This window comes from Diadema antillarum, unplaced genomic scaffold (genome assembly GCF_040938485.1).
Source record: "Diadema antillarum isolate AM-2024a unplaced genomic scaffold, OU_Dant_1.0 seq00001411_RagTag, whole genome shotgun sequence".
NCBI classification, from domain to species: Eukaryota; Metazoa; Echinodermata; class Echinoidea; order Diadematoida; family Diadematidae; genus Diadema; species Diadema antillarum.
This window is the reverse complement of record NW_027272165.1, coordinates 942,287-966,016: the sequence shown is the minus strand read 5'-3', so window position 1 is coordinate 966,016 and position 23,730 is coordinate 942,287. Positions and strand designations below refer to the sequence as shown.

Sequence of the window (23,730 nt, the reverse complement as noted above, 5' to 3'; positions counted from 1 at the left end):
CGGCGTGTTCATGTGGGAATCATGTTGATCTAATTCTCATCATTATGTAGAACACGCATTTATGGCCCATTATCACGTAATGACTGTCAGTTTCCTAGCGTTGATGTGGTCCAATAGTTGTATTCGGTTGTATCGTGTTCAGTATTAAATGATCAACGCGGAATGCGACAGATGAAAAAATTCGTCTTTTCGGCGGTGTTTCTGTGAAGATGGCAGCTTTGATGTTATGACAGTTAAAGGGAAATTTGTCTTTGTGTATCCCAGGCCGCCTCATAGTGTCTTCTGTTGTTCTCATATCATATACAAGGCTTATTGGATGCTGTTGCATCCTGTGCGTTGTGTGTCACATATAGCCCTAAGGAATTCACCAACTATTGTCTTTAAGTATACTTCTACGATGTATTTACATCGATAAAAGATGGCTTAAGAATAAACTTTGTGATGCCTATATACAAAGATGTTGATGTCTTTGAATAATTACATAATATCTATTTGTTTGTCCCTTATTTTATAAAGACAGTCTAGCCCTTTTTACACTTGTGTTTCTTAACCCCGGACTTTCTCTGACCCAGGACTATCGTTAGTCCCGTACCAATTTTTTCAGCTGTTTACACTGGCCAATTAGTCCCGTACTATCTCTTGTCCGGGGCTTAGGAGAAAACTGACCTTTTTACACTCGTATTTCTTAGCCCCGGACTTTCCAAACCAGATGAATATTCATGATTACGTTGTGCACTGTACACGTACACGCACGCACCGGCAGCAATTGATTACCTCGTTTCTGATTGGTCAGTGGGGGTCGGACTTCGTCTCCGTCGCTTAGCCCCGGATTATTTTTTCGTTCTGTTTACACTCACTTGCTTGGCACCGCAATTGCGGTGCTAACCCTGCTATTTTGCAGGGCCAGATAGTAACGGACTATCGGTGGGGCTAGCCCACTTTGGCAAAAACGAGTGTAAACAGAAAGTGGGCTAAGGATAGTCCCGTACCAACGGTGGGGCTAAGGCCCCCCCCCCCCCCTTAGCCCCACCGTTGGTACGGGACTATCCTTAGCCCACTTTCTTTAGCCCACTTTCTATCCTTAGCCCCACCGTACCAACGGTGGGGCTAAGCCCCCCCCCCCTTAGCCCCACCGTTGGTACGGGACTAAGCAAAAATTTACAAGTGTAAAAAGCCCTTCTGTTATCACTTTGTTTTCTTCAAGTTTCACTGAACGGATTATGCCTCCCATACTGTTATTTACGTGATTACCCATCAGAATACACATGGGAAGTGCTGTCACGTTTTTCTACAAATCGACAGTGCATGACATCAGTTTACGGGTAGTAAAAACACGGTTGGCGCTCACAGAAAAAAAAAGGGAAAGAAAAGAAAAAGAAAGAATGAAAGAAAAAAAGAGAAGGTCCCTGTCTTTTCATATCCTTGTGAGGTGCTAAAAAGTTGGAATAATTTCTTTTGAAGCGAGCCGTTGGAAGAAGGCCTCTGGGTATACAGCGAAAAGAAAGGGAAATCTCTTCTAATTTCTGCATAATTTTATCTGAAGGCGGCGTTTGGTCCTTGTCCAAACTGTAAATCAACCTACTCCTGTGATAGGCGTTGAGAAAGAAAGTGTTTCCTTCGGTGCCTGTTTGACATTTTCTTTTATGTCTATTATAGAAGTCACCTCGATGGACAATTCTAGGTTAAGCTTCTTCTCGTATTACCTAAAAAGGTGACCATGAATTAGGCGTTTGTTATGTTTACCACGTGCAAGAGCTTGCAGTTAATCCTAGTGTAGTTTTCCTGGCAGAAAAAAAAGCACAAAAAATAGAAACATTTGACAAAAAGAAAACTTAAAGACAAATGATAAAAAGCAGTGATGATTTGATATGTATGGGTAAGGATTTACCAAATGGAAGTGGAACTTCCAGGCGCCCCCTGACCTTATGAGACGCATTTTTTTTTTCTCTCTCAAGTGTTTTCATAATGTGGCCAAGAATTTCATGTTGTGCCTGGTCATGCTGGTTGTAAAGTTTACGTTTTGTTCTTTGAGAACCACAACTTGCAGTCATGGCAGTGTACTATATTTCTATTAGAGGTATATGGGGGAGAAAAAAAGGGGGGATTTCGGGGGGAGACGAGAATGAGGAAGGCGAGTATTGGATGAGGAATAAAGACGAAGAAGAGAGGAGGATTTGGAGGAAATCAGGGGGAGAATGAGAGAAAGGACGAAGGAGGAGAAGGAAGAGAATGAATGAGGACTAAGAGGAGATGTTCATTGTTTATTGGGTTTATTTATTTTTTTTTTTTTGTGATGATGGTGGAGGAGCAGAAATTACCAAAATGTGCCGTAACATCACATTTTGGCAACCGCACACCTTGGCAATTTACCAAACTGTGCAATTTACCAAAATGTGCCGTAACATGTCACGGCACATTTTGGTAAATTTTTCTTTCTTTTCCACTTCTTATTGATTTTTATTATTTAGGCCCTACATACGACATCGAAAGTAAAAAACATGAATCACATATCAATCAACAAACAATTAAAATACAAACAAAAACTCTACATACTCAGAAGTAAGGGTTCAAATTTGAACCCCAAAATTGTCGCTCTACAACCACCCTGTAGGGTGCAACTTTGTACCCCAATAAGCAATTTGCACCCTTAGCGGTGCAATACGCTAAATTTTTAACCTAAAGGGGTGCGAATTTGCACCCTCAGTTTTGTGCTAATCAAGGGTGCAAACATGCACCATAGACATTAATACATTGTAAATTGAAAATTTGGACCACTGTCGAGTACCAAGGTTTTACTCGTAAGGTCAAACTTACACTCTGATGGATATGTTTGCATCTGTGTAGGTACGAATATAAATATTAATATATTTAATTTTCTACTTGAATAATAAAAGGTGCAAATTTGCACCCAAGGATGCTGCTATAGGGACAAATAGGGTGCAAATTTGAACCTTTATTTTTTAGTGTGTACTATCCTTAAAGCAAAGTAGTTGTCATGGTGGGTAACATTCTTTGTTTATAATACTGGATTTATTTTTTGGCGTTTATCATAAAAAAGAAGAATAATAATACTATAATATTTATTTCAGAAGAGGGAAAGGTAGACAAGCAGTTTCATTTTTAGCTCCCTTCTGATTTCCGTCGAGTTGTGTGAAGATGAAAGTTTGTCTGATAGAGCAAGATGTCATGAACACAACAGTGAAAATTGGATCAAAATTTGTGTAAATACCAAGGAAGTGTAGAAATTGTGAAGTTTTACTAATTTTCGCAAAACATTTCTTGAACAGGCAATGTGCATAGGCAAAAGAATTGGTTGATGGTGCCACCGCCTCACAACTTGCCATCTGATTGGAACAAAATTCATGAAATATCTTTTTTTTTATTCAAAAGCAATTATGATGCCCCATTCTCAAATCCTATTATGTCTGACTGATATCATTTGAACTTATTCAGACAAGCGTAACATATTGTTTTACACAAAACAGGGAAAAACATGAATTTTTTGTCAAGTTATTATACTAAATCGATGTTAAATTGTCTGGGGATGACATCATCTGCTCACACATTTGCATATGTTCATATTAGCTCTTTTAGAGCTGTTTTGCAACAATTGCGAAACTTCGCAATTTCATCTTTCTCCAATTTCCATCCAATTTTGAGGACATTTTACTGTTGTGTATGTAAAACTTTACTCTTTCTTTTCAGATTAACCTTTAACTGGTCCGTAATTCCCCTTTGAGGAGTCGTATGACATCCACATGTCCATTTACTACCACAATTCTACATTGCTCATCATTTGCGTTTTGCCAAAAACTGAAGGAAGAAAGCAATCTTTTGACTGCGGTCTACTTACACAAAAGATGTGTAATCATTGGTAACCCAGTGGTGGATTAAACGCAAGGAGTCTACCGTCTCACATTTCTCCCATATGCCAGACGTGGCAGATTCTTTCGAACAGGTGAGTCGGGCGTGATATTGAGGTCACGACCCGACTTTTTTAATTGATTCTTGGAGATGACTGAAGGTGTCTCTCTACCGCCAGCCGTCTGTGGGGAGTTTGGCGATGATTTAGATTCCCGCGACTCCAAAGCGAAGGAAGCGAGCAGGCACGCGCGGAAACAAGTGCGTGGGGCTATGATAGATCGTGCCAATCTGTTCTTCTTTAACCGTTTAACTCAGATTCTCCTTGTATTATTAAACTCTCTGTCTTCTGTTTTAGGTTGACTATCTTTCTTCCAAGTGTTCTCTTGTATGGAAAAGAGGTTAGCGCATTTTGATGAATACGTGAGTGGATATGTGGTGCTCTTTTTTTGCGACGATTTTAGCACAGGATTCAACTTCATAATCTCACTGATTTGGATTGCTTCATATTTCATTGTGTCATCCACTGTACAGTATGATTCAAGATTTTGCGAATATCTGCATGACGTTCCTGCAGCAAATAGACTAGTGACACTAGTCCGGTATTATAGTTTAAACTTCATACATTGCCTTTTTAACAGTCGCTATCCTTGATCTTCGGACTTGTATGCCTTGGTAAGAATATTAGAAATGCTAAATTATTCTTTGAAGTAACACATATCCAATGAAGTAATTCGGATAATAGAAAAGAAATGGTTTATTCTTTTAAAAAAGCAGGCAGTCAAAGCAAGATCGATTAAAATCGTCATTTCTAACGTTTGCGAGGAAACTTTGTCTTTTGTGTAGCTTGAATTTGTCTTCATAGCTTCTAAAGACTTCGGGATAATGCCCTTCGGATTACCGAATTTTTCAATAGTGCTCGTGGAGAGAACTTACGTTGCATCTTTATTTTCTGTTGTACATCAACAAAGACAAAATCCCTTCAATATTGTATACTACTGTTAGTGTTTTCGAAAAGACGATTTGACTGATATTGCGTGATATTTATTCCACTCCCTATCCTCAAAAATGAGTAAGTACGTACATACAATAGACGAATCATTGTCCATATTGCATGTATAGTCCAAGCCGTCGTCAGTTTCAGTTCAGTTTCTTACATCAGGCCTACGAAAAGTTCCTCGTTCATCAGGGTGTGCTTCAACACCACGATAACTCATCTGAGTGGAGAATCATGACTTTGCCCTTTAACGAGCTCATGTCGGTGATTTCTTAGACATGCCTCTCGTAAGGGAGACTATTTCAGGGATTAGCAGAGCGCAGTAGCTCAAATTGTTAAATGAAGCTTAATCCAGTGAATGAGTTGGGGTGACGCCACGATCCCTGGTGGTTTTTAACACAGCAGACTAACTCTATCTGAACCGCTTTACCGACTGTGAGATACGCGGTGTAGGCCCTACACACTGGGTTCTTTTGATGGTAATGATAACGATCTTGAATGTTTGCAATAATAGAGCTACCAGTGGATATAATAATGATAATAACAAAAACGATAAGAACGACAAGAATAAGGACAGTAATGATAATTGAAATGGTTATGATCAATTATTGTAGTGCTCATGATAGTGACTATAGCGAACAATACCAACAAAAAATAACAGCAAGAAAAAGCGGTTGGACCTGTTCATTGTTGGCACTGCTGTTAGACATTATTCTACCTAAAAGCTATAAAGAACAATGAAATTATAACTAGATCTCGGCCGAATCAATAATGTTATAGGATTGGAAAATAGACAGTCAGTATGGTAGGATATGTTATACAACATGACCATGATGACTCCATTGTGCTGACAAAAAAAAAAAAAACCCATCCCTCTCTCAAATAAAACAATACAACATACAATATGCAAATGCCCATTTTGTACAAAAAACTTGTAATCAACTCCAGAGCCCCGTTTCATAAAAAGTTGATATATGATGGCAACTCTTGACTGGAATGGCAATTGTCATTAGTAACGACAAGAATCCAGCTTCCTGATTGGCTGTTGCTATTGGAAGTTGCCATTCCAGCAAGAGTTGCCACCCTAACATCTTTTATGAAATGGGGCCCCGATCTTTCAGAGCGCCTGCGTACACGATAATATGTAATTTGTAATCTTTAGGACACTCAGATTATGAAAGAACCCGCACTTATTTAACACTCAGACTCAGTTACCAATTTGTATTCCATCTCTTTCGAGCAATATGAATATTTCTCCACGGGGTATTTTCTCATTTTGATATTCATCACTCGGCAGTTCAATTCGTTTCTTGTCGGTAACGAGAATGCCTTTTCATATAAGGGAACAAGTGGCGTTCCATACTTTTGAGGAGTGTCGTGGTGGTGGTCGGAAAAAATGGAGCCATAGTGATGGAAGACCGAAATTATTGCCAAAACATATGATGCAGAAGTCCATACTTGGATATATGTTTCAATTTCTCGTGTTATCGAGAGTGGCACCAGTAACAATGTCCCATAGAAAACATGGCACCTGAAGTGGCACTGAAAGTCGACTTGTGCGGTTATCCCCAGCTAGAACATTCAGTCACGTAATAGTGAGATCATCCACATGCGCACCTTCCTTCCATTGCGTTAATCGAACTATACCACGAACGTTTAAAGAACTAAAAAAGAATGTCACAGAAAGACAGACATGGTGTAATATTGTAATGATGGCCATACTGATATAGAGAGCACAATCTCAAGTTTAGCATTCAATAATTGGGGTTGTCATGACTGCCCATGAATTCGCGAGCACAACTTTATTGGTGAGCACAGCTTATGGAAGAGCATGCACTTGCGCAAGAGGAATGTTGTATTCCCTGTATACTTGAAGGCATTGTCGTCTATATTGTTATTCGAGAGTCTTTCCCATTTTGGCTGGGGATTTGACATCCAAGGACACAATGTGGTTTTGATCAGCCTGTCCATTGTTCGATTTGTCCCTGCCCCCCTTTTTGTATAGTACTGATTGAAGATGAACTTTTCTGAGAATTTCGAAAGTTTTCGACAGATATATCGACGTTAATATAGAGTCGTCATGTTATACCAGTGAATATCATGGGGCATTGGCGGATAAAGAGGGGGTGGGGGGCTTTGGGGAGAGATAAGGAGGTTGAATTGTAACATAACGACATCATGTGACTCGTTTACCCCACCATACGGCGGATTGTCGTGTCATTGCGCGATCGCATGAGGGGTGAATCACCGCTGAATCTTAACAAGGACCCGATGATGTTCGACTATCTCATACCATTATTCATCACTTTTCAGCTGTCGATGAGACTGTATGAAGTTTGGGCATTTACCATAGCATTCTTTGGTCTGCATTCCGTTTTGCAGGAGTGATCTATGTCTCATCATCTGCAGTCTTTGAGTTTGGTGTTTGTTTGTTTGGTTGTTTGTTTTTCTAATGATCCAAAACCTTTCGTCACATGGTTTGAAAGTATCTGATAAATTGTTACCTTCAGAAATGTAAAGTAACTCATTACATCTCTCTGAGTCTCTTTTTGGTAGGGTATTTTCACTCAGGTCTCCCAACCACAGTTTCAAAAGACAGCCCCGGCATGTTAAGTGCAATGCATAATTACAATATTTTTTTTTCACTGTAACAAAGAATAAGATGTCATTCAAACTAAAACGGTGCAAAAAAAAAAATGCCTAACTAATTGACACCTCCCCCCCCCCCCCCCACACACACACACAACAACAACACATCAATATTTGATGTAGACAGTGAAAAATAGATGTTATCATTGAAAGTATACAAATACAAGAAAATGAGAGGGATTACTTCTATACAAACTAATATTAATGCTTATCATCCGCTAACTAAAACGACAACGCCGTTTAAAGATTGACGTAAAAATAGTAAAAATGGATTTCATCTCTCGGACGAATGATGACATACGTAAATGTTTACTTTTTCAGTGAAATATCGACGCTGAGGGAGAGGAGTCAAAAAGTTCCTGTGTCTTACTGTTTTCTGTACTTTGTCTTCTTTCTTCACTGTGAAATAGTTTGCCGCGTCATTGTATGATGACTTGTGGCGTGAATCACCAACATCTTTAACGAGGACACAGTGATGATTATGGGGCAATCAGCAGCATTAATCGTAATTTCATATCACAGCTCGGAGGGATACGACATCCACACAATCCCTTATGTGTAAATCAGCAGTTTGTTGTGCTGGAGTGGTCTATACATTTTCAAAGTATTATCTTAACTGTGATCTGCTTTACATGGGTCTCAGTAATAATATAATTATTATACATTAACTTCCCATCAAGTCTACCCAGGAACAAACTAAGTTTCCAATTCATACATGCCAATATTATCCCGAAAACAATTTGTTGTTTGTCCCACTGTTATATCGTTCCTATGTATATTTTGAAAATCATCGCTCTTTCTGTTTGTCCGATGAAAGCTTTTTTTTTTGTGGTATTAATGATAATAATGATGATGATTATGATGATGATGATGATGATGATGATGATAATTAAAATGCAACTACTTCTACCACTACTACTACTACTATACTACTAATAATGGTATGTTATCTAGTTTTTGATATAATAGATACCATGTTATGCTCCTCCCATGTATAACTATGCATGGTAGTCACATTTCCTATTTTTCTACACCTGTAATCGTGGTCAGAAAAATCAGTTTTGTGTTGTGGGTGGAAATGGCTTTGTAAGAAGAATGTCAAAAAGGAGTGTTCTCGTTAATCGCTCCCCTCAGCGGGAATTACAAACAGGGGATAATATTCATGATGGGGTCGATATCGCACCCCACCCCACCTGAAAAAATAAGATCGGTGAAAAATAAATGTTTGATGTTTTTAGGTTTTATTGTCGAAATATTTCCGCCTCAAAGTCAATCGGTGGTTTAAACCCTTCAACCGGAAAACACGTTGATTTCCTGGCGTTCTACATCGTGAAATGTGCTACAATGATACCCCGTCGCCCCATTATTTTGAGCATACCTGCGTCTGAAAAACGTGCCAGCTTCTTGTTGACAATTCGCAGCTTACAATGACATCGTTGGATTTCAGGGTTTCAGTTTCACACACGATCAACTTCTTAGAATGATTCCTGTCACCTAAGCAGAACAGAGACCGAAGTGCTTGTGAGAGATACAGTCTGATGTGTTTCTGGTGATTTTGTTTGTTAATGCAAACCTTCCAAAGATTTGCTGAAAAGTCAGAAGTAAAACTCAGTGTCTCTGTACTGGTTGCAAAATGAAAATAGCCTTTTGTTAGATGAAAAGAACGTAAGATAAGGATGACGCGTAGTCCATCTTTATGTTCAACCCACCAAGCCAAGTTACCCCCTATAAAAAAAGAGACAAGAAACACATCACAACAACAACAACAAATCAAAAGCTCGCCACACATTCTATGACGTCAGGCAACTTGGGATGGAAGTAATCGCTGCATTAATTTGCAAAATTTATTATTTCCCCAGCATCGCGAAGTATAGGCCCACCCATCTTTTACACCTGGGTCAAGAGGAACATTGTGGGTAAAGGAGCTTGTCCAGGGACGTAAACACTCTGCAGGAATCGAACTCGAGACCTCGCTTTCAAAGTCAGGGGTCTTACCCACCATACTACATCAGTACCCCCGTCCGTACACCTCACCGAGTTTCTTCCTCCACAACACTCCCTGGTCGCATGTAGCAATAATACACTGGACCAGGCAGCCAGGAAAAAACAAACAAACGATATGTGACATAATGCTCATGCGGCTTTAAACGCATTGTCTTGTGTTTATTTCATGTCATAATTTATCGGTCTTACACTGGACACCTCTTCTTCACCCGACGTCAGTGGACACTTGAACAACCAAATACCGCAGTCTATTTATGGGATTTATGTTTTCTTTTCAGTGCTAAAGTATTATCAAGCTCATGACATGACTGTTTTGGCCACCATGTTGGCATAAACAAACACTTCTGTCAAAGTTTAAAGTTCGACGTAAACGTCGATATTATTTGATTATTGTCAAACCGTGGAGTTTACAGCTTGGCTGTCAAACCATTTCGCTTAACAGCTTGAACTGTTTATTGTTTGACTGTCTTCAGGCTGTTTGTTTATAGTGAATGTTTTTGCCTGCGTGACAAAATCGTGAAATCATCATTCCAGTTATGATATCGTTCATTGTTATCATCATTGCGGAGAAACGGGTGGCAAGCTGGCTCAGCTGGGTGGAGTTATGGACTAACTTATATGATCCAGAAATCTCGTGTTTAAGGGCTTGTAAGACTGGATGGGCAGAGGCGTGTGTTCTCACGCCTTCCCCTCTGCCCTTTGCAGTAAGTGATGGCCTACACCAAATTGTATACATGAGAAGATGAAAACTCATAAAATTATGCGGGCCTGCATTATGACTGGCGAGATGTTTGGTCTTTTTTTTTCTCCTGACGCACTATAGTTATTTTCTGATGCCGATAGTCATTCAGTGTACCGGATTGCATTCAGAGGCAGAAATACATACAGAATAAGTATGAATGATTACAAGTGCATTATGATGATATGATATTTCGCACGAGCCTCGAGATATGTTCCATACAAACCGCCTAAATGAATAAAGCGAGCCTTAGTATAAACCGTAACCATTCCCCAGAGCAAGACCAATTGCGATGTGAAAACTGTAACATTGAAGAAAATAATGTAGCAGTTACGTACATTTTAGGATGACTTCATCTTTCGGAATTCAAAATTGCTCGATGGCATTTACATGCCCGATAGCAAAAATCATGCAATGGTACATCTATATTTTTCAAGTGAAAGTTTAACGCGGGTAGCAAGAAAGTTTGTTTTTGTTTTATTTTGTTTTGTATGTTTGTTTGGTTTTTTTAAAGCTTTGTAGTCTACTTGTGGAAAAATTCCCTTTCATACGCAAGTCCACTGCTCGCCCACACACAGAAGCAGTTAGCACTGCATTCGATTGGACAGCTGAAGTGTTTTGAGTTTTTAGCGCAACCAAACGTTCAGTTCTGGGCAACCGTAAGTTAATGATAATCTTTATTGCCACACGATGCAAGATGTAAGCTGTCCCAGATGATGAAGAAAAATAAGCAGAAGTTAACATAAAACAACCAGTAATGTCCTCCATCCAACATTTTAAATGTCACTGCGACTCTTCCAACCTTTTTGTAACACTCAAACTGTTGGATGTACACTAGGCAGGATAACTTACCCCGACTTGGCCGTGTGTTGCATAAGAATCACATAAAGGAAAAAGTTCTTGGAGGACAACGGAGTTTTGACTGTCATTAGCAACCCTTGTGAGAGTTCCTCCTAAAATGTCAGTATTATTGGCATATTGGCATAAAATGCAAAAAGCAAGCAATTTCAGTTGTGTTTCAAAGCCAGAAATGAGCTTTGGAAAAGGTCACAGGATTGACAATTAGAGCGCGTAGGCTGCTATGTAACTTGTGAAAGGGTAGAGGTTTATTTCCATCATGATTATAAGACATCCTCATGAACGCACACTAAGAAATACATATGAACATACATACCTATACATATATCATTCCTACGCCCATACACACACACACACACGAACAATACATACTTAGGGCCTACATTAAGCATGAAATGTCCGTCCCATATTCTGAGGAACGTTTTATAGCCCTTCTCCTTTCAGGTATGAACGAGTTCTCTTATAGTTCCAATTACACATTTCAGAAGAGTAGTCACCAATTCACCCACATAGGCCTAATAACCGAAATTACATTTTGACCATAACCATCGGGTATTATGCAAGAAAAATGCCAGATGACTTACAGTTCGACCTCGATTATCACAGGCCTCCTTTTATCCGGAAATCTCTATTATCCGGACGCGTTCACGCAGTGAAGGACTTTTTTTTTTCATCCAAAAATTGAGAAAAAACAGTGACTTTAACATCTTTTCATGGATCTATTTCACTAATTTCATAAGATGTGCATGATAGGTGTCTCAATATCTAATGAGGTAAAACATGTATGATTTTCACATAAAGATATACTTTATTTTTGTGAAGAAGGGACTACAATTTTGCGCAGGCTAGCATAGAGTACACTACCGTTGCGGGGTAAGCTACTTACCTAGCTGCCAGTGCACTGGGACGGCAGCTTGGACGGCAGCTATATACTAGTACATTTTGTGTCTGCCATATCCGGCCAATTCGCTTATCCGGATGAGCGCCGGTCCCGACATGGCCGGATAATCGAGGTCGAACTGTACATGGGTTGTTCGGAATGAGATTGCACTCAACTAAGGAGTGTGTCCGATAACTCCCTGATTGAATGATGGACCGACACGCAGATGGTTATAGGTTTCTTGAAAATTGTCTTAGTTTCGTTAGATACAGATTATGAATCCCTTAATTTGCTTTTCTGATGAGAAAATAAAGGAAAAATTACATCTTAGGGTTAAAAACTCCACTAAAATCAGACGTCCCTACCAGGGTGATACTGACTGAACCGTTGTTGGAATCCCATTATTTCATGAAGAAATTTCATGAAGGATTTTAATACAAAACTGACCACTGCTTTAAGTCAGCGTGCATGGTTGAAGTATCATGTGCCTGTGCGCGTGATGCGACAACAGAAATGATAGCGTGTCAGTTGAACCTGTGGTTAATTCGGGAAATGCCCATTCTATTCAATAAGCCATACAAGGTTTTTTCAGCATTATGTCACAGAACAGCAACAGTGGCCAAGAAAATTGTCCGTGCACTGATCCCTGGTTTAGAATCTCTGCGTTTTATCGCGTTTTTTTTTCGACATTATCGATATAATGATAAGATAATTTAACACAAAGTCACGCAAACACATTTGCAGTGTTTTATCAGTTTTACCAACTAAAACAATTGCTCTCTATAATGTCTATTTAGTTCAACCGTGTTTTGATTTCCGCATAGAGAGTGTAATTGATAATGTGCATGTGCATGTGTTACATATGTTGCATTTCGTAATGTCGGGACAAGTTCGTGCTATGTGCCGTAACATTTTGTTGGCTTCTGTCGCCGTTGCTAAGATGATGGGGGGGGGGGGGGGGGGGGGCTGCTAGAAGAAGAGAGCCAACATCGGGCACATGCACCAGAAAGGGCTATTTCTGTTTAATACAATTACATGAATGACCACAAATCTTTCCCCTCTTGATTTGCTGTTCCTACAGGGACTGTTTCTGCTGGTGATGTCCGGCGAGCAGCGCCAAACTGGTTGCATTCATTCTGCTCCTGGCTTGGTGAGTTCACAGACACCTTGCTTGACACAGCGATGTCGAATGTACAAAATTTTATATAAGATGACTGAAAGAGTAAATAGATGTCAGCATGAATAAATGAATCAATTAGCTGAAATAAATATAATGAATAAATGACTGTGTAAATTCAAGTATAAGTCTAAAGTCATGTTCGTTATGATTTAACACCGGAAGTTACGTTTATGATGACAGTCACGAATAAAATCCGTTAAGCATGCTGCAAATATTGATCATTTTGTGCAGAGACAGATCTTGATGCTCCATCCAGCTACCGCTAATGTTGTTTTGCCATATTTCTTCACGCCTTCACCATTGCGTCTCCTTCTATCGAGGTAGGAAAAAACTAAGTTTGTAAAGAATGTAGGTTACCATGGAGACGTCCTCCTGTTGTGTCCCACAGGTTTCTGCAATGAAGTTTGCTACGGTGACCTGGGATGTTTCGACACCTCGCTGAATTGTCACCGAGACTTCTTCCCGCCACTGTCACCGGAGGAAATCAACACCTACTACGAAATTCATACACGAGTCGACCACGTGACTGCGACGCGCGCCAACTCGACGCGCGAAGCGCTTGTGGAGGTCCTAGGTGACAGACGGATCACGTTTATCATCCACGGCTGGGGAGAGGGGGTCTGGAAACAGTGGGTTATTGACCTAAGAGATGCTCTCCTCGAAAAGGTACGACGTAAATCATCCCGCTTTAACTGTATAGGGCGTCAAGTCATCTTGACTCACAGTTAAAAGTTTGTTATAACCGAACACATAAACAATAAAAAAACATAGAGCAGGACATTTGCGGCCTGAAATTTTATTTCGTTGTAATCGGAATTTGGTTATAACCGTGTTCGTTATAACGGAAGTACACTGTTGTATAATATTATAACCACTACTCCTCTATTGTGTTCGTTCATCTGTAAGCTCGGTTAGCTTTGTAAGTACTAGTATATATTCTTATACAAGCTGGGTTATGAAGAACATCTCCCCGGAATAAAAATCCTGTCGAATGGCGTCTCTGTAGAGGAGGATTTTAACTACGAATGCATATACCTTTGTAATAGGCGTATCTGTTTAAGATGAATACTGGCAATTAGCATTTTGTGTTCATCAATTTAGCCTTATCCATATTGCTTTGATTCTGTGCCCCGCAGGAGGACCTGGCCGTGGTGCTGGTGGACTGGTCTGATGGCGCAGACTCGCTCAACTACCTCAAAGCCGTCCAAAACATGCGCGTTGTCGGCCGGGAGGTGGCGATGTTCATCCAGCTCCTGCACCAGTACACTGAGCAGCCTTTCGATAGGTTCCATCTCATCGGGCACAGCTTGGGTGCACACGCTGCAGGATTCGTCGGCCAGAGCCAGCCGGGTCTAGGCCGAATCTCGGGTAAACAAGAACTTTGCGCCCTCGGCTTGGATATCTTACAATATAGTGAAGACTAAAAAAACACCAAGAAACGAACATCTTTATATTCAAATTTTGACAAATGAGTTAACAGGTATCCTTTTCAGGAATGGAACTTTTCTTCGGTCTTTGGATAATCCTGATAAAAACACGAACACCGCTAGCCTTCCAATGCTAGTTTCTTCATGCTTTCTAATATAATGTGCTCTACAATACCAATACTTGCAGGTTTTATGCATAAAAGACGACATTGTCTGATATTTAGGTCAAGTAGGCCTACTTCCACGATCCAGACGTGCCATCTATGAACTCTGTGCAGAATCATAATATCCTGGAGTTGATGGATTAATGTTGATCACTTTAGATTACCTGATGTTACAAATTAAATACACTGTATTAGTATTGACTATCACCATGACAGTATAGTGCCGTCAGACGGTCTTCTTCAGTGCTTCCGAACAGTATGACCTTTTTTCGAGGATTTAGCAAGTGTGTTCATGTTGTTATTTAAAAACATTTCCTTTATCTGTCTTTTTTTGTACGATTCGTACAGCTCTCGACGCCGCAGGCCCCAGCTTTGAGGGAACAGATCCTGACTGCAGATTAGACGAGACAGACGCCCTCTACGTTGACGCCATTCACACGGACTCGAGTAAACTAAGCGAAGGTGGAGTTGGCATCTCACAGAGGGTAAGGCTGATATTTGGCTTCTAAGTTCTTGGGTTAAAGTCTTAGAACTGTCTCTGTTTTCTTTGCCTGCTTTGTTGCCTTTCTCTGCCTTGTGTCTCTCTTGTCTGATATCATTAATTTTGATTTGTAGGTAAACCTAGCTTGGGACAGGAATGTTTTAGCAGTTGTAATAGTGCAACCATTTCACTTAAACTCTGATGAATGATATATCAGACTTGACTGCTGGAAGCTAACTTGTTTTGCCTTCAAGACAACATTAGATCGTCTTGAGGTTTTCCTTCAAATGATGTCATCATCGGTAATTCAATAATGAACCAAATTGATCATCAGTCGTCAACTTTGGTACTCCTGATGCTGCAGAATGTTAGCAGACTTTGATTGATTACTATTGAAACGCATAACTTCTGAAATGTGACCATTTGCTTTGCCTTTAAAAATACATTAGGTGCAAACGAAATTGAAGTTGGAAAGTGGATAATGTTTGAACATGCTGAATGATCCATCTCTCAGAGATTCTAATATTACATTTGCAGGATTTGTACTAGCCTTTTGCCAAGGCCCTCTTACTGTATGGTGGTGAGCGAATGGGGCGAAGTGAGCTCAGCAGAGTTGGACCTCGCGCTCGGTTGGGCTCGCTTCGCTCGGCCGTTACAACCATCATACAGTGAGAGGGCCTTCACAAAGGCTAGATTTGTACAAGACCCACAGGGTTCTCTTAATAGTCAATTGCTTCATTAGCCATAAACAGCAGGAGATATGATATTGGGTACTTCATAGTGATTTTCGTTACAATCTCATTTGGTAACAGGTGGGTCACAGCGACTTTTACCCGAACGGCGGATATGCCCAACCTGGCTGTCGGTGGTGGATGGTCGGCTGCAGCCACGCCCGATCGCACCTCTACTTCATCGAGTCCGTCAAGCTACCGCAGTGTCGCTTCTCTGCCATTCCCTGCGAGAGCGAAGACGACTTCGCGGCCGGCCGCTGCCAGTCCTGCGGTGAGACTGGCTGCAAGTTGATGGGGTACTACACGGACACCCAACACAGCAACGGGTCTTTCTTCCTCAGCACGCGAGGACACAGCCCATACTGCACCAAGATGAAGTTCTACTGGAGGCGATTTTACCTCCTGCGACAAAAGCGGCATGCTGTCGGAAGTGCGCAGAACAGGAAAAACAAAGAAAGGCGCTTCCAGAGTAAAAATATTGTCGTCTAATGATACGATGTTTTTAATCATCAAATTGAGACCTTATTCTAATACAGTGAGTGCAGCATTCAACAAAGTTTCATGACATATACAGCACAGTTCTACGGAGCATAAAATGGCTGAATAGGCGAAACTTTGACCGAGTTGAATGAACTTTGATCGTGTCGCTACCAGACATAAGACCTTGGCGGAAATGCAACCAGGTCCTTTGTTGATCCTTTTTTTATTTCCGCTGGAGGAGGCGCGCAAATCACATTTAACAGAAAGTGATTGCTCGGGCCGAATTCCACACAAGGCTGATGTATGTTTTGTTCTATTGAGCTTGACAACATTATATAATAAAGAAGAAAATAGTAAGGCTATTTTCGTCAATGACATTTGGATCAAAAGCGCGTCATACCGTTTGCCAGGCGACATTATGATTATGTCGTGACATTTGAAGGAAAAGCCAACGAGATTAGCTTCGGCAGTTCGGAAACAGTTCGGCTCCCATCGCTTGTTGGCCTGAAAAGAAATCGTGAGGGAACTGGTGCCTACTTCTCTCAGACTGTGTAGAAAATGATGATTTTTGTTTAATACTGTATTCAAATCATGTCATGCATAATCTAGCCCTACAAAATGAGGCGTATTTCGTACCTGTTTCTTTGCATTTCTCCTCGCAGCCTGAACTCGTTTTGCTTGAAATATTTCAGGGATAGGCATGTTGCCGAACAAAATCTTAATCACGTTCAAGCCAAACTTAGAGTTGGCCATGACTATAGCCTTCATAACCATTAAATGCATGTAATATGAGTACATTTATTGTACGCTGGTCAACCACTGAGTAACAGCCTGGATTGACAATATCTTACCACGTGGAAATGATGAATGTTATATAAAAATATTATATTTTCATATTATCACTATCCATAGTAATCGGCATTGTTGACGTCAGCAAGAACAGAGAAGTTTCGATTTTATGTGATTTTGTCATAAATTAATATGTACTGCAACAATGGTGTGCCTTCAACATACCGTGGTTCATTCATGCCTTTATAACGTGTGGTTCTGCGCATGTGCATACCAATAAAAAGAAATAAAAGTGACTGTATTTGTTTTGACCCTATATATTGATTTTCTTCACTTTTTCGTGCACTGAATTATGTATCATAAAGAAGTCTTTTGCTGTGTTATTGTGAAAGACAATTTAATGTATTTCTTGATCATTCCTCATAAATCATACTCGACTTTTTACAGCGAGTTCACAGACTTGAACAGTAGGTGTGGTTTTCATACTCGCAATGAACAAAGTTGTGAGTGCACACTTTTAAATGAGTTGTTGATGCAGCTTCGTGAACCATCTTTTGAAAAATTGTCTTGTATACACTATTGTCTCTTCCGCACAAATATTACATTGATCACGTTGGTTCATGTATATGTATATGCCTCTCTCGTCTTTCTGCAATAAGTTTAGACTAGGATATACAGATGTTTGTAAAACAAAATAGTCAGCTTCACATTATATTCATTTCTCAAGTTTTCTCAGGAAAGGGGATGAAGATTAACTCAGCATCGGTATATCCGTTTCATCTACACTTCAACATATTATGAATAAAGCTATTTTGCAAACGGTCTAAATGTGTTGTTTTATAATATTATGGGAAGTTTAGACTATCCCAGGACGCTTTGATATAGGATACAAGTGATCATCTCTCAGAAACCAGCAAAGTAGATCTTCTATTTATGATGATGTGGCAAAACAAAATATTGCAAGGTATACACCTTACGATTGCTGTGGGAATACGTCAAATGTACCTAGCTGCGCGTCTGCCTGGTTTCAGAAAGACGCTGTCGAGTTCTTGGGCGGTGAGCGAGGAGCACAGGAGGACGTATGCTTTACGGTCATTGTCAAAGACTTAGACACGTCGCTGCCGTATCTCCATAGCGTGGAGTTGTGCTTCAAGTTCTTAGCTGAGTGTTCTTTCAATGAATTTCTAGTAGTCTTCAGTTCCTGTATAAAAGAGAATCATGTGATTTGATATATACAATGTATAGCAGATTTATACTTCTGGTATTAAAAAAAGGAAAATGAGTCTGAAATGTATAAACCTATATTGGTTTCATTCTGCTTTATGAGAGATCAAATAACGTTAACAGAATATCTGATACAGTTAGGAAGGAATAATAAATTGTCAGCAGATGAAATTCGAAATCAACACGTCAGACAAGCTTTATATGTCGCTTTGTGTTATGCTGTATGTTACTGTAAATATGATATTTATAAACAATTGCAGTTTATCATAATAAACATCTCTATATGTTAGATTTACCGTGAGTAGAAACTACGAACGAAAAATTATTTTTGTAAAAAAAACAAACAAACAAACATATGATTTCTGTATATGTCATATTTGAAATTATTATCGCTTTACATTTAACGAAGGTTTATAATCTGGTCGTCATTAGAGTCTCGGAATTACTCTTACGCACTTCATGAATCAGAAGACGATTCATGGAAAGATAATAGGTTTCAAAAGTCTATACGGAACTATATATGTCCTTCAACTTCTGTCATTTCAGATATTGTCGCTTTGTGCTTTGTGCACGCGGAATGATAACCAAAAAGTAATGCTATAGGACCCTGCACAGTGTGTACAAGAATAATCTACGCATAACCATGGAACATGAACTTGTATAATTCACTGCTACTCTGCCCTTTTGGGTTTGAAATCAAACGTTAATGTTATCAGGTTTTAAGCTTGTCACCTTGTCCTGTTCAGTCGTTTCTTCCATGGGCATAGAACAGTTGGATAAACATCTGCTTTGGACATTACTCGGAGAATCATCAAAGAAGTAAAGTCAGTGTAATAATAATGTTATATTCCCTTAAAGATGATAATGTCAAACAAGACGTGGGTTAGTACATACAGGACTAGACAGAGATCCTTCAAAGATTATGAAATCAGTAAAGTATTTATGTTTAATTGAAAATGCTGTTGATGTAAAATTTGAATCATCTGCCCTGGCGTGAACAGAGTAAAATATTGACGTGGTTGAATTGAAATCTTGGTCCTTGCTTGTTGATTGCTGTGTGCTGTGTGTCAATAAGTCTACTAAATCCTAGCCTTCATTTTACTTGCATCTCGTAGTATTATGTACAACAAGTTTCATGTTAAAGAACAGGAACGACAACAGGTCGATGGAGTTACATTTCCGATTGTAGTTATGTAGCAATATCCTCCATAGTAATAAAAGGATTGATTATAAAATTGAAAGAACAATGAAGTGCATCTGAAACATCCATCATCATGTGAGCCCGTTATGTAAAATCAAAATCTAAACTTTTTAGAAGCCTTTACCATGTGTTAACTAGTTCAAAACAATGTAGACGTGTTATGTTTATACCCATAGAGTACTAGTGTATCTTACTTCATAACGTGTTGGGCAGTAACTCCAATTTATCGTTTGGACTTTAAAATATCATTAAAACCGGAATCATTTTAGTAATCATCACAAAGTGAAAAGGCACAATGTAAATACAATGTACTCTGAATTATGCGAGGAATGCATTGAGGGTTATAGGTTGAATGCACCTCTATATATACTACTAGAAAATGACTAAGGAAAATACTAAGAAAATGCTAAATGCAATAAAATGACGGTACTAGGTCTAAAACAACAAAGATGCTTCGGCTTCATCTTGACTACAACATCTTATAGTTCACGTTATCAAAAAATGATGCTTTCCACCTACACCTATACGAGAAACCATATCATTATGATGCATTGAATCTTCGGAATAACGTTGCAAATATGTTCGAAAACTTAAAAAAAGAATGATTGAGCTGACTACATAACCAACCAGATATATCAGTCATTTCTTCTCTTAGTTGTTTAATCATGACTTTATTTAATTTGAGGGCAATGTGAATGGAACATAGACCTATATAATGAGTATATGAAGAGTTTGTTCGCAAAAACCGATAAGTCCATATTTGCCAAATGGAGATATTTGCGATTAAAGGTCGAGAAAAATAAAGAGAATAAAGAGAAAATTTTTGCTTCTTTTGACCATAACCATAAAAAAATGTACCTTTATATGTAGTGACCAATATATCATTCAAAAGGTATTATCTTGTACTTTATGACAGAGACCGTACTTCAAAATCTTCAAAAATGGACTTATCGTTTTTTGCAAACAAACTCTTCATATGCAAAAATTGCATGTTCATGCAAGAATCAATCTCACATCCGCATCTGGGAATCTACACCCTATACAAGCAATGCTTCCTTGTAGATTCCTCATATTTCACATGTTAAATTGTCTTACAAGCTGTACCTGACAATTCATCCACGCTTTTGTATTGCTATGTCTATGGTTTATATATTTGTTGAAATGTGGAATATGGAACAATAAAAACAAACAATTTGAAACAAACAAAATCTAGGTTCAACTTTTTACGCAAAACGAATAGCAGCTTAAATACGTATACGTAACAGGTGTGACAGATTACACCTGAAATTTGGCACACACACTAATTTTCTAGAAACGCTTTGTTAAAGGCGGTTGACATGTGAATTGGAAAGTCGGTCTATTTGCACCTTGACTATATTGGCTAATAGTGTGTGTACATTATTTTTGGTATACACGCGTTTAATTTTGTTCTTGCGATTAGACGCCAAATTTCTACCAGCGGGATCAAATCTGTCAGATATTGAGGCATCAGTTCCCAAACACGGACACACTCTTCAAATACAACACACACAGATATACGAACAGATATATACACACACACACACACACACACACACACACACACACACACACAAGGCCGGCAGGCTGTAATTACACAATCACGGAACTAATGTGATTTGTAATGATTTTATATTATTCCTTTCATTTTCAGCTAATATTTGAAACAGTTTTGATATTACAACATGCGAGAAACATATAAGGCAATTTCCGTTTCAAATCGGGGAATGTCGGATGTTTTGTTCTTTATTGAAGAAGTAGTATTATGCAGAACAGTAAGTACCTCATGAATTGTGATACTTATCAAATTATCATTTTGTTTTTTCGTCTCTTCGTGGAGGTACATATCCGCCCATTGAAAAACAAACTTAAGACCGAACATAATTTTGATTTATTTGGGTTTGTTTTCGTCAAGGAACTTCACAAAGCGCAGAAAAGATTCGACATAAGCGCCAAATACTATAGTGGTACAAAGTATATAATAAATTGTGGGAATTTGTGGATCTTTATCATTTTCCCTTCGTTGATCTGCACTATAATTGGGTGCCTGATGACATTCATGTAGTCCTTTGCCTTGGCCTGTCGTGTTTCTTCAAAGTTCTTGAGGTATTCATTGAGATTGCGGCGGAGAGATCAGGATGGACTTGGTCCTCTCACTGGAAGAGGGGTGGTCATATTCCTCATTGATATCTCGCAGTAGAGGCAAGGATGGTGTCCTGTATGCCAAGTAGTATTGATAAAGTAAATCGCGTAAATCATCACTAGTTTTCAGAGTCTTTTCATTTAATTTAGGATTTCATTTTAGAATTATTGGCAATCATTTAACAAACCATAAAAAAACCCTACTGAGTTGTTGCACATTGGCATGTTTATTAATTTTTAATCAGAGTATTGATAGGGTGCACGTCACGAGACCGACATCCAGGAGTCATACGGAGCACAAGTAAAATAAACCCACGAGTTATACAGCTCATGAGTTTGACGCTACGCATGCACAAACGGCTCACGAGACCGACACTACACAAAGCTCACGAGACCGACACGATAGGCAAAAGAAGCTCACGTCGAGACCGACGCTATAGGCAAATAAGGCCCACGAGATGGTGGACTTAGTAGAATACAAATTAAACCTGGGTTTAAACCTGGGTCTAAACTGGTGGTTTAAACCCAGGTTTAAACCCCCAAAACCCACTTTAGACCCAGGTGAGGGTTTAAACTCGGGTCTAAGTTTTTAGCAGAATACGGGCCATAGTGTCCCTATAGGCCTCACGCTCCTAATTCAACTCGCGCATTGCCTGCCGGGAAGGCAGTACAAAGATGAGGTAATGTTATTTTTTACCAAAGAAATCATTAAAAATCAGTCAAGTGTAAAATTGCCATCTTTGGTAGTGTTTGACATTGCTTGAGAACAGAAGCTTCTGCAGGCTATGAAGAAGTTGTGTGAATCAGGGTTTTTGTATTTTTAATGAATTTTTATTGATGTATGAGGTAATTTGCTATTTTTATCGTTTTTGAGAGTGACTGGATGACTAGTCTCGTATGGAGGCTCTTAACTTTTTTTAGAGCTGGAAAACATCCCAAAATATGTTGTTTGCTTGAAAGCAGAGAAGATTTCCATTCATATGCTTCAATCAAAAAAAAAAAAATCTATGATTCAGTTATTTTTTTATGATTCATGGAATATGCTGCATTTAACACAGTTTTCTATGGGAGCCCATAAAAGGAGCGTGAGGCCTATACTGCAAGACTGGTGAGCAGTGGGCATGAGAGTCGTCTGCTAGAATGCGATGTTCTCACCAGCAAACAGCGTGCAGAGTGTACGGGAAGGTTCCTGGGGTTGCGCAACGTTGCTGCCTTGGTATCTGCTAGCTTTGTAATATTCTATTGGGGTAAGTCAGACCTCAAGTAAACAAGTGTAGTCCTATTTCTAAGGTAGACGTAACCATAGCCATGAAGTTGAATCCATTGCCAACTTAAAGTTATATTTCAGCCCCAAATCAGATTCTACCCCCAAAGTGGTCCATAAAATAGCCTAACGTTGGTGTAGCTATTAGATTACGGTACCCTAACGTTAACTCTATACCCTAACTAACCCAAACCCTAACCATATCCCTAACGTTGAATCCTACGACCCAGTTAGATTTCAGCCCCAAATCAGATTCTAACCCCAAATTTAAGTCAACCCTAACTTGTTCGCTGTTAAAAACCCTAACTGTTATAACCCTAACCCTAAACCAAACCCAACCCTAACCCTAACCCTAACCCAAACCCTAACCCTAACCTAAACCTAACCCTAACCCTAACCTAACCCTAACCCTAGCCCTAAAGTTGAATCCATTGCCGACCCAAGCTGTTAAAAACCCTAACCCTAAACCAAACCCTAACCCTATCCCTAACCTAACCCTAACCTAACCCTAACCCTAACCTAACCCTAACCTAACCCTAACCCTAACCTAACCCTAAACAACCCTAACCCTAACCCAAACCCAAACCCCTAACCCTAACCTAACCCTAACTATAGCCCTAAAGTTGAATCAATTGCCGACC

General features: G+C 39.4%; 1 protein-coding gene across 1 annotated transcript in view; it reads left to right on the top strand.

The window, feature by feature from the left end:
* The window catches only part of LOC139709175 (pancreatic lipase-related protein 3-like), a 40,108-nt gene extending 23,648 nt beyond the window's left edge, over positions 1–16,460 (top strand). Inside the window, exons 3-7 of the mRNA XM_071621129.1 lie at positions 13,070–13,138; positions 13,557–13,834; positions 14,305–14,536; positions 15,108–15,244; positions 16,053–16,460. Of these exons, the coding sequence (XP_071477230.1) occupies positions 13,070–13,138; positions 13,557–13,834; positions 14,305–14,536; positions 15,108–15,244; positions 16,053–16,460 (1,124 nt within the window). The remainder of the gene's footprint in view (positions 1–13,069; positions 13,139–13,556; positions 13,835–14,304; positions 14,537–15,107; positions 15,245–16,052) is intronic.
* Positions 16,461–23,730: the final 7,270 nt, after the last annotated feature.